The following is a 12,640-nucleotide window of genomic DNA, read 5'->3' as shown; positions in this document are numbered from 1 at the left end:
AGTATTTCCGACCACCAATGGTTGTCGTTCACATGGTTCCTCAAATATCGATGTGAACTAGATCCATTATCTCTGACGTTTCTATCAATCTTGCATTGGATACACACCTCACAAGTCTCATTGGAGCTACAAGCTTCACAACTGCTCCAATCATCCCGCTCATTGCTCACGCCATTAACAGCATATCAGTTTCTAGAATTGTCTCGGCCAGTAGACCAAAGAACTCACGGCGGTTGGAAATGTGACCCAATGTTCTAGAATCTAAGATTCACTGATTCTCACGAAGCAGCGATTTTTCCTTATCTGCCTTGCTGTCTGCCTCTGCCATAAATGTCTCGCAAATTACTTTCATATGCCCGGATACCTTGCTAAAGGAAGTGCCTCTAAGAAGGCATCTTCAGTCCTGCTTTCAAAACGATTTCAGTTCCAACGATGGTTTTGGTACAGCGCTCCAGGTTCTGCCATCTTCTTCCGGATCTCAGGGCATTCTCCTTTGGCCCGTGATTCAGCTTCCAACTGCTGAGCTTTCTAGTGCTCTATGATGTGCAACTGCCCCGGACTGTCGGACTCAATGTTAACTCAAGTTTTTGGCACGGTTGACCATCCACGAGTGTAGCCCGATTAACACTTTCATCGCCCCGTCACCCAGATCTGAGTAATGGGTGTATTCCCTGAGAGGCCCCGTCACCCAGATGTGACACTTTTCTCGTTCAATTTGAATGGGATTTTTAAACGGAATTTGATAGATTGGGCACTTAAGTGTAAATATGGGATACAAAGAATAATAAAAAAATCAAAAACATAAAAAATATAGTTTTTATACTATACTTTCAAACGGTTTTATTTAGCATGACCTATTGTAAGTATGTTTGTATGTTTATCTGTAGGGTTGCCCATATCAATAGAAATTTAACCCTTTCGTTACGAGCGTCGTCTATAAACGATATCCGCGAGACGAGCTGTGTGTACGAGCGTCGTCTTTAGACGACATGAAATTCATACTGCTCTTCGATCACACCAGCGCGATGTGCATACTTTGCGGCGCAGTGCTCCGTACAGAGGTAGCACTTCGGCGGAGCGCACTGCCGTAATGAAAGGGCTAACCTCCTTCCTGTTGACCGATCTGAAATTTGGAGCACGCCTTTATCTCTGCTGTCGTTATAAAACTGCGTAGTCCATGATCATTAAAATCCAAGATGGCGACCGCTACTAAATGGCGGACTACATATTTTATCAAAACCCCATCAATGTGGGTATCAAATGAAAGGGATTGACTAGTAGAACATATTTTTTTTGTGAAAATGCGAATCCAAAATGGCGATATATGTTTTTTTTCAAAACCCCATGATGGGATATCGAATGAAAAGGCTTGACTAGTAGAACACATTAGATCATGCAAAATCCAAATTCAAAATGGACAATTACTTTTATTCATACAACTCTCGTAAAGAGCAATTTCACCCCAAAACAACCAGCTGCTGACCCGACCCTCTGCGATTTTTTTGAAACTTGGTACAAATGATGGAAGCTACCGAAATTACAATTTTCATTATTATATGACCAATTTAAATTACAACTGAAAAGGGCATAATTAAAATGATTGATTTTTCTTTCAAAAAATTGTAACCCAAAAACCACATATCTGATTAAAATTAGTTATTGCAAAATCAATAAACCATTTGAGAAAAATCACATTTTAGATGTACTGTTAAAAAATCATTCTCAAAAGTTAAATTTAATATTGAATACTTTTATATCTTTATGTCGTCTACGGGAAATTCTTCTAACATATCATCCAGGTCTTAACTTGCGTATAGTTCCTCAATATCCGAATCGGAACTCGATGAGATAATACTAGAAACTTTTCTTCTAACGCTTCGCACTATTTCGTCGTCACTATCTCCCTCGCTTTCAAATTTACTTTAAAGCTGTCCAGTGAACATTTTGAGGAATAAAAAAAAACACTTGCTTTTTCGTGTGTTGAATGGTGAAATGAACAAATCCTTTCTGTCTTAAAAGCTTTAAAATCTTTGTACTTGCAGTCATGTATCATAGAAATCTTCACTGGATGTATTACGAAAAGTTGAAAATGATGTCTGAGTTTGGAAGTATCGTACATATATATATATATATATATATATATATATATATATATATATATATATATATATATATATATATATATATATATATATATATATATATATATATATATATATATATATATATATATATATATATATATATATATATATATATATATATATATATATATATATATATATATATATATATATATATATATATATATATATATATATATATATATATATATATATATATATATATATATATATATATATATATATTGTTGATTGCAATATTTGAACCAAACGAGTGTCTTGCGAGTATATGACGTATACTTTCATTTCTTCCCAGACAAAATAATGATCTATTATTGTGTTAGACCATCTAGTAAAACAAAGCTTCCGTTCCAGAAACCCTTTGACCTATTAGTGTGTAAAATGTATATATCTTTATCTCTATTTATGCCAATGATTTCGCCAACGCTTTAACACGAAATCCAGTTCTCCAAATTTCATCCAACAAACATTCTCTAAACCCATCATACACGCAATTCAAACCAATCCCCTCACCCATTGTAGATGGCGATCCGTCAGCGAGTAATAGAAGTAAGTAGCCAGATATTGTGTAATGTATCACTTTCAAACGTTAAAGTAAGTGCTAAATATGCCAAAGAAAACGATATAATCATGTTAACATTTTTCCTTCTAAATCGTAAATGTTAAATGGATTTACTTAGCAAGCGTATGAAATAAAAACAAAAAACAACGTTTTTCCTTCTACAACACGCTTAACCATCTTTTGATTAAATAGAATCGTGCTGCCTCAGGCCTTCTTTATTGATATTGCAACACTTCTATTTTTGTATTCCCATTAATTGTTCTTTTCAAGCAAAACGCCGCATCGTTAATTGTATAAAATCGACAATACATGATAACAAAAAAAAAACTGTTTCTCTCCATCTCTCTTTCTCTTTCAAATATTTCTGCCTATCTCTTTCTGTGTCATGTATAGCTGTTTCAACAACAATACGCAACAAACACACATCTATACAATCAATCCAGTTGATGTCGAAACAAAACCGATATACTCACGTCACTCATGAAGAAAAGAAAAATGCAAAGACGCTCCAATTACTCAACAGAATCCAGCGCCCAAGTCAAGATACCCAAAAACCCCTTAAACAAACCTGCAGAAATCCATATAATGTATACTACAGGACCAATTTGCGTTCCTTATTCGACCCAAGATCATCATTCCTAGGCATGAACAACAACAATGACAGCAACAGCAACAGAACTAGCTCAAAGAAAGTGCGGCCTTTCTTTTTCTACTCCTTCAACCATTAAATGAATCAACGGAGAGTACGCACGATATTAATCTACTCCGCCGAACTCCACACGCAAAACTAGAATGCTTCCTATTCTTCCAACACTCTTCCCTCCTTCCATCTTTGTTTTCTCACGCGATAAGTGATGAAGATTCTCCGAAATGGCCATTCACGAATCTTGTACCAACTTCCTCCGAAATAGTCCGAAAGAGAAAGAGAGTCGCGTTTATATTTGTTGACACGTACACCCGCGCTCCGGTTTTTGGCGTACTCGCACCGATGGCAGCACTTTCTTTGAAAGTGGTCATTTTTCCCGATATCGTATTAGGGCTAATACAACTACTACCGCTACCAACCTACCTCTATTTATCCCCATATGTTGCGACTGGATATAAACATCCCTTTCACACAAAACTGTTTGTCAAACATGAACAACACCACCAACAACAACCAACAACACCCACCACCACCAGGTATCACACGTGTCAATCACTCACAGAAAGACAGAAGAGCAGCAACCACACTTACGATTGTGCCACCCGGAGAGCGAACCAACCCCCTCCAACTGGGGTAAATAAATGGGTTTCTGTGTCACCTCTTGAAAATCATCGAACACCTGTCAGGTTGATTATATCCGAACACCAATCCTCCATCGTCGATAGATCATCGACGCTCGAGTGGCGCACCCACAAGCGTCAGTGCTTTTAATAGAGTCACCCATCAGCTGTCTCTGCGGCCTTGTCAGTTCGCTTGAGACGAATCAAAAAGTCTACGATTTGTGAGAGATGTCGATTCGAGCGATAAACTTCAATTACAGCTGGATCCTCAGCCATTTTCGACCCATTTGTCTGGAACCGGTGACCGATGACTAGGAAATTTTCCCCAGGAAATAGTTTCTCCATTTACGATTATGTATATGAACGGACGCTCGAGCAGATCATGCGTCGGTTTCATTCGATACACTTGCGTTCTGCACTGCGCATCTGAAAGTTTCGTTATCAAATGGTGGTAAATTATCTGGTAAATATGGCGGGTGAAAGCAGTACTTTCTGTTTAAGTATTCCAAGAGCGTTTTAGCAGATGTGCAAATGTGAGGTCGAGCATTGTCATGCCCTTTTTGTGCCTCTGCTCGTATTGTAGTCATTTTTGCGCAGTGTTCGACTCAACCGCGTCAATTAAGTTCTATAACGTTGAATCGTGAATCGTGCCGCTCAGTTTCAACGGCTTCGAATGAATAACACCGACCAGGGATACAGTATAAAGACGTAGAAGCATCAGTTCATGATTTTCTTTTCCTGAAATAAATTCATTTTTCATCACTCGGTACGATGTAATGAGTAAAAGTGTTTACAGACAGCGAAACGAAGCTCAGCATACCCTAGGTTCAAATCATAAGTAATCCAAGTTCCTTGCATTTGAATCAGTCCCAACGCATGCAATCACTTTGAAATGACGTGGTGGATAATTCCTAGTGTGAAGAAAACTTTTCTAGCGTTTGGCATGGATCAAAATTGAGCAATACCTTCAATTCAACACCTTCGAAGATTTTTTATCCTCCTCAATGCGAAAGCTATGATATTATCGTTTTTAAAGCAACGAATCCAATCTCAGCTAATTCTTTCGCTTAAAACAGCATCTCCCTAAACTTATTGGAGCTCTCGATGCGTCTCAGCCAGAGTTGCCAACCTTCCTGATTTTTTAGGATTTTTTTTCAGAAATGATCTTGATTTTTTCTGATTTTTGTACTTTTTACTTTATCGGAATTAAAATTTAAGTTTTTCCGGTTGTGAATGAGAACTGTCATAATGGCTCTCCGGTACGCACATGTATAATGCTTACATGAAATTGAATTCCCCTGATACAAAGTTGTATCTAACGTCTTTTATCAATATGTATTATCCATGCAAATCAACTGAATAAGCTTTTCTAGAGTCAAAATCTCGAATTATGTTCATTACGCATAGATATTTCGAGGATTTTCAAAGTAGTAGCACAGTAGTAATTTCATGAAACCTGAATATCTGACGAATTTAATGTGAAGGTGAGAAGAAACCATTGTAGTAGTATAGCTAAAAGCACGTGTTTTCATGGGGTAATAGTGTTTGTGAGAGAAGAGTAAATTACACAGTTTGTATTGATGTTTGTACGTAAATAGATCAATCAACTTATCAGACAGTGTGGCGCTTCACTGACACGAGTCTTAGAACACATTTGAAAACAATAACAATTCTATACTTAAGTAAAATGTATAAACGATGTGTTCCGATGAGCAATTGCAAATATAAATATATATAGAAGGTGTAATTGCATATGAAGTAAAATTCTGATCATACGCGAGCGGAACATGAGCAAATTTATAACACATGCGAATTGGGGCTTTTTTGGTATTAACAAGTTCTTCCGCATAGTAACTCGATGTTGATAATTCCTTAATGTTTTCCTTCGTTGATCGTATTTTTATCACGTATTCACGTTGAAGCGCTTTAACCCTTCTCTTCGTTAGCCGAGGCATGTAATAATTTTTCGACAGCAGACAGCAGAGGCAGCCGTGACAGTGTTCCGAGCTGTGCAATACAATTTTCTTAACCAATATTAAAGTTGCTAAAACTTACATTATAGACCCATTAAACGTAAAAACAATAATTGTATTGATATCAACAAAATTTTATTTCATTGATTTTTGTGACATGAAACGCTATGACTTAGGAATAACATTTTATTGAGTGGTTTTTATAGCTGTTTCGATGATGTTGTCTGACATCAGTGTCGAAAAAATAACGATGCTTTCACCAATACAAACAAAACCATTGCCGAAAATTGAAAAATTAAAATTTAACTTTCAGAGCACTAGCTCGAGTTTTCTTCATACGATCATTTTCGTCACACTGTTTCGTAAAATTATTGATTTTCGGGCGAGGGGTGAGGGAGGGAGATGAAAGAAATGAGCGCCATTGTGGCAGCCATCTTTGGCTTCCTCCCACCTTCACCTTAAGAAATAATAACGAGATTAGGTTCACCTTGTATGATGTGTATGTGCCGCAGAGTTTTTGATGGAGGAAAACGTTCAGAGTGTAATATTACTTAAAAGAAACTTTTTGAATTCAAAGTCAATATCATCAAATTTTATAGAACATTTAGCCGTCAATTTTAAAGTAGAATCAACTTTCGTGGTTCACAATACGAAATTTTCTGACATCCCAAAGTATGGTCGATGAATTAGAAAAAATTGAAATATTGTTTTCTCTTCAATTCACTGTAGTGATGCTGTAGATTTTTGGGAAAAATATAAACGATACAAAGATCAATACAAATATCTCTCAATGGAAAAATCTTCGATTCTATGGCCAGCATAAAAAATGTCTTCGATAGTTTCCACGAGGAAACGAACTTGTTCTGGGAGATTGGAATGTTTAAGCTGCGTGGATGATTGTAGAACAAAATAATAAGAATGTAGAATGTACAATAAAATCGAATAAATGTAAGTCTGTCTATGAAAATTATGCTTTTGTTTTTCCAGAAATTTGCACGAACTTTCAGGATAACCCAATATGAGGATAGATTTCTTTCTGATTTTTATTTTCATTCTCTCTGATTTTTTAAAATATAGGTGGCAACCCTGGTTTCAGCTGTCGTTTCCTCCATGTGACGATGATTGGGCACAAAGTCAAAGACATTTTCGCGCTATTCTCACAAGTATATGATGCCGAAACAATGTCACAAATGTGTAAAAACTGTTTATCATTTTCTAAGCTCGGTTCAAGACGTTTTGAATATGTCAATTTCAGGAAGTGCCCATCTCATCAAAGCCCATTCTCGTAACTGAACGTAACTTAGGACAATCGGGAAAAATAACAAACTTTGGTATAACATTGACGTTTTTGACTGAATACCATTGTTTAGCATAGTGACATAGGTGTCAGATCGGGCCAAAACAAAGAGTTTTCATCGTGGCATTTGATAAAGGACAGCAACCGTTTTTGCAGACAATCCTCCTGGTAATTGTGCCTGACTTTTCCTGAAATAAGTGCAGAGCTTGCCAAACAAAGAATTTTTCGGGGAATTTCGTCAACTTTTTGCATTCCTGTCTTTTTTTTTTAATAAATATCAATAACTCCTAAACATACACATTAGCAATTTCAGAGACACGCACGAAATGTGACACCGTGCGAGTGTATACGAGCTATGATTTTGCACGCGAGTACAGGAGGGTTATGTCAGACTATCATGACATTTTTAATGTCATAGTTTGAAGATTAATACTGGAATTATAATTTTAATCGTTTGAGTGCTTGTTATACGCCAAACTGCGAGGAACCCCTTTTGACCACAGGATTTCGTCTTTCGGGAACATGTTGGAGGTAAATCTAGATTATATCGCTTATTGCTCATCCATTTTTTGATGGATTTAAGGAATGATAGTTGAAAAACTAAAACCTGTTTAAATATATCCAAACTTATCCGCAGTTTTGGCATATGCTCACAAAATTTACTCCACACTCAAACGGTTACAGCGGCCTTCAGGGTGAAAGAAGTGGTAAGGTAAATTCTTTAAAATAATTTTGGGTGTGCAACTTAATTCGACTCGTTTTCTTTTGCACGAAAAACATATCCATTTAAATAATAAAATGAAATAATACACTATTCGAAGTATTGGTCATCGATAGCCACTACTTTTTCCCATCTCTCTGGCAATTTACAAATTCCGTCGCGAAAGAAGGGTCATTTTGTTATGACAGCCCCGGAGTAAAGCGTATTCCATTCAAAGCGTTCTGCATCGATCGAAAGAAATGGTGGTCGGAAGGGGCAGGTTCTAGACCAGCTATATCCAATCTGCGGACAGTATTTCCACATTTGTAAATCAATTTTATGGTGGAAAAATGAAAGAAAAGGCTCTACATTATTCAAAAACCATATTAATTTCGCGAAAAAAGTGCCATTTTGAGTAATGAGACACTGTTTAATGACCAACAAACCTTAAGTGCTCGGAATTTGAGACAAAACGGTACATTCATACATTGTACCCGGTGCGGCTCTTGTGGTTGGCCCATCTGGTGTTAACGAAAAAAAAACTAAAAGTTAAGAAATCATTACCTAATTTTTCTGACGTAGGACAACGTGTTTCAGTAATGGTGCCAAAAAAAAAACAGGGGACGTTTTCATGAAACGGAAATAGCAAGTGCAGCTAGTAGAACGCTAGAGGCGGATTCAAGTCAAGTTTTGAAGTCACACTAGCAGACAACAATTTCTCTCAATACTGATGTCACATACAGCTGTTTTGCTCGAAACAAAGATAGATTGATAGATATCACATACAGTGGTGCAATTTTTTTCGATGAAGGCACCACGTCGGTTTTCATACTGTCTGGTGGATAGTGCTTTTGTATGTTTGTACTTTCTATTTTTTGTCTGAGGCTTGCTGTACTCAGGTTACGTTAAGAACAGGCCTTGGCCTTCATGATGCGCCATATTAGGATTACAATCTGGGCTGGATGGCGACCACAAATCCTTCGTCGGTAAACAGGATTACCGATTTTTTTTCGCTTAAGGAAGCTCAACATTTTCTTACATCACTCGACTCTTAGCTCCGCATCCGGGTCGATTAGTAATAAAGTGAGTTTTTTCCAAAGCCCTCGACTTTACCTTGCTATTTTCATCTACGATCTTCCGTGTCGAAAAAGTCGTTGATCCCGTATTCCTTCACCATCTTCTTCATTGAACGCACTGCCACTTTTTGATGGTAACCCTCGGAATCCGAGCTGGCCTCGAACGACCTTTGGCCATCTTTGCATATAGTTATCCCTTCTTCTTTTGGTACAAAACCCTTTCCACGGGCTATCGAGACACTCCCACGAAGCTTGAAGTGTCTTTTCGCGACATTTGCGCGTGGGACAAATCACGAATACGCTACCACTTCGTCATGATGCAACTGTGCAACTTAGTTAATCGGATTCATTTATTTGCAACCTATTCTGCATTGTAGTTTACATGCATGCGAAGAAATCCAAATAATTGTGTACACAGATAAAATGGGAACCTTATTTGTGCGAATATTATCACGCATACGGTATACTTTAACGTTTTCTCTTCGGACCATCATACGGCCCTCGAAATTTCGGCTTCAATTTGCTTCTTTCTCCTACCACTCTTCTTGCAATGACTGTCGTACATACATTTGTTAAGCGAACCTTACACGGTAAATATTATTGACAATATGATGACATTTGAGGGCATAATGACAGCTGAACGACGACGCAGAAATCCGGATTTTCTGATTTTCGATCATCAATATCGTGAACAGTGTTGCCACATTTTAATCTTTACCAGAGGGGTTAAAAATCTTTCTCTTCTGTACTTTTTCGTCCAAAAATCTGTACCATCGAAAATATTCGTTGTAGAAATTTAGCATGAAAAAGTACTCATGTATTTACTACAAATACTACATTTACATTTGCAAGTCCTTCGTGTACTTTATAATGCTTCTACATAGCTTTTTTGAATCTAGATTGTATACCATCATGATTTAAAATTAAAAAAAATTACCTCAAGCGAAACTGCGGCGTAAAAACCGTCATGTTGCTTTGTTTGAATGTAAGAAATTTCACACGCGGAAAAAATCTGTTCCAATCTGTACCTTTTGACGAAAATCTGTACTCTGTACCGTACAGAATCTGTACCAAAAATAACGAAAAAATCTGTACCTTTCCAGATGAATCAATACGCGTGGCAACACTGATCGTGACATTTCATATAAATCCATAATGTTGACATATTACCTCACGGACTTCGAGACTGGGTTGTCAGATATTATTTTTGTTCGACTTTTTTGCAATTGCAATCGAATTTTATAAACTTCAGAAATTCCAGGAAGCATAAATGGAAGCATTTGGTTTGGAAAACATACCAAATATTATACCTTTCGCAACAAAAATAGAAATCTCAGAGTAAACTGATAATTTGATGTTGAAATAGTGGATCAAACATAACAGCGTTGTAGGAGTTTTTATATGTTCAGAACTCGTTCTTTTTTCTTTTTTTTGCGCTAGCATGTGGGACAGCCACTTCAGTTTAAGCTATGTGTTTCTTCATATTTCGCTATGAAATTTGAAGAATCTGGGAAATCACTGGGGAAAAAATTGCGTAAATTCTAGGCGTAGGGTGGATATGGTCTATAAATTATATATGAGAGGCTCTAAAGGAAAGGGGTGTAAATTATTCGATCGACTTTCCCACCATCAACTTTTTCCTTCGTGAATAGCTCAGCTGCAAAAACGTTCCTGTTTGAGTTTGCTATATAAACCGATGATTGAGGATCTGACCTATCGTCCACATTTTCAAATAAGCTCGGAATATGTTTGCATCTAAGTAATGACCAAAAGTGAGAGTCAATGAAGAGAAACTCGAACACCCCTTTCCTTCTGAGCCCCTCATATAATCTATATAATATAACTTGCATATATTTTCGCAAACTAAAAAAACTGGCATCTCTGAAACTGAAACGAACAGCCTGTATGATGTGTCTTGAGAAAAAAAATAATTTTTGAAGTGTAAATTTTGAATGAAAATTAACTTTTCCGAATTAAATTAATATTCTATGTGAATGTATTTACCTTTTCTCTACAAGTGGTGAGAAAATTGTATCTTAAATTGATTTTACATCATAATAATAAGTTTTAGAAGGAACATCGCCAAATTTAGAGGAAATAGGTTGAGTTGGGGGTTGAGTTAGGACTTCTTGCTTCAAGTAATTAACTAACGCTAAGTAGAAATTTTCATTCAAATCTCAGCAATTTAATATTACCTTAGAGCCTCCTAATCTGATGTAGAATAGTTTGGATCCCAAACTCGAATGTCACCACTAGTAATCGCGGATACTTTCGTAGTCCCGGGTTGATGGTGATATTGACCGTGTAAGGTGGCAAAATATTGATTGAGGCTAGATCGGATGTCGAAAGTCTAGCTGTCACTATATTGAAGACAATTGTTGTCAATAGTTTTGATCATGTAATGTGTCCATTATATTGTTGCTGTTTTATTGCATATACTAGCTTGCTTCGCCTCGTATTTCATTCATAATGATTTCTCTTCGGATGATTTTCTCAAACCGACAAACGGTTCAGTAATCCGCGGTAACGGCATTGAGCTTCGTATTACGAAATGGGGGAGTAGACATGGCAAAATGGGTTTGCAGAAGAAATGAACAATCTTTTAAAATAAAAATTTTGAATGAAAATTATTTTTCCCAAATCAAATTAGTACTCTATGTAAAACAAAATCAATTTTGCTTGCAAGTAGTGAAAAAATATCATACAAAAATAGTGTCTAAAGCTAATTTTATATTTTAATAGTATGTTTTGGTGAGAATATCTGAAAATTCATAGAATATGGTTTAAATTGTGGTCAGAACAGCGTAGTTTTAGTAGGTAAATAACGCCAAGAAAAAAATTCATTCAAATTACAGTAATTTGAAACTGCCTTAAGGCCGACTAATCTGATAGAGAAGAGTTGACCTCATACATACTTATGTCGTATCCAGATGTTGACAGCATTCCGCAGTCAACGCGAATGGAGAGAAAACTGACGTTCAGGGGTGTGCACAATTCAGGGTTGGCACCTACTGGCAAAATCAAGGGACCGTGAGATTTTTTTTTCTCTCAGCTTACAATGGATACTCTAATGAGTATCAACTTCAATAACATTTACATCGAAGAACAATCCGATGCATTCTTAAAGTCGTTCAATAATTGAGAGCGAAATCGTTATCTTCTGGGGCTTTTCTTTTCTTGTTGATTTCAGTATGCATTTTGTGTTGCCTGTCTCCATCAGGGCAACCCCATTTTGTACATTAAGCAATTTTTTAACGGCTCAATTACTCATGTCGTACTATCCTGCGATATCCTGTTGCTAGTTGCCTAAAATTCTTGGCTCCCATACCTAAAATAATTTTGCGGACTTTGGATTTCGGCTTGAAAACAACGCGAATGTGTTACAAAAGCGCAAAAAAAGTGAATGATGTGTGTCCGAATGTCAAATTGTACTCAATCAAAGAGCCTCCTGATGAGTAATCGTTCGATATAAATTTACATACTGGGATGTTTTTATGAAATCAAATTATCAAATTTCCAAGGCTTGTGGTTTATAGAGTATATGAAAAAGTGTGGGTAATTCCAAAAATATTATCAGTGTTTCTTTTGCAGTATTGTGTTTTTTTTTTTCGAAGTGTTTGTT

The 12,640-nt window shown here is 36.6% G+C and overlaps 1 protein-coding gene across 12 annotated transcripts in view; it reads left to right on the top strand.

Moving 5' to 3' along the window:
* The window catches only part of LOC129762307 (complexin), a 727,632-nt gene that overhangs the window by 705,848 nt on the left and 9,144 nt on the right, over nucleotides 1–12,640 (top strand). For 11 of the 12 annotated variants that reach the window (XM_055760463.1, XM_055760461.1, XM_055760470.1 and 8 more), the window contains one exon: nucleotides 2,667–2,693. The exons of the other annotated variant lie outside the window; for it this stretch is intronic. In XM_055760463.1, coding sequence (XP_055616438.1) covers nucleotides 2,667–2,693 — 27 coding nt within the window. The remainder of the gene's footprint in view (nucleotides 1–2,666; nucleotides 2,694–12,640) is intronic. 12 annotated transcript variants of the gene reach the window in all.

Source organism: Toxorhynchites rutilus, chromosome 1 (genome assembly GCF_029784135.1).
Source record: "Toxorhynchites rutilus septentrionalis strain SRP chromosome 1, ASM2978413v1, whole genome shotgun sequence".
NCBI classification, from domain to species: domain Eukaryota; kingdom Metazoa; phylum Arthropoda; class Insecta; order Diptera; family Culicidae; genus Toxorhynchites; species Toxorhynchites rutilus.
Note: the sequence above shows the minus strand (reverse complement) of the source record. Positions and strands in the feature narration are given on the sequence as shown.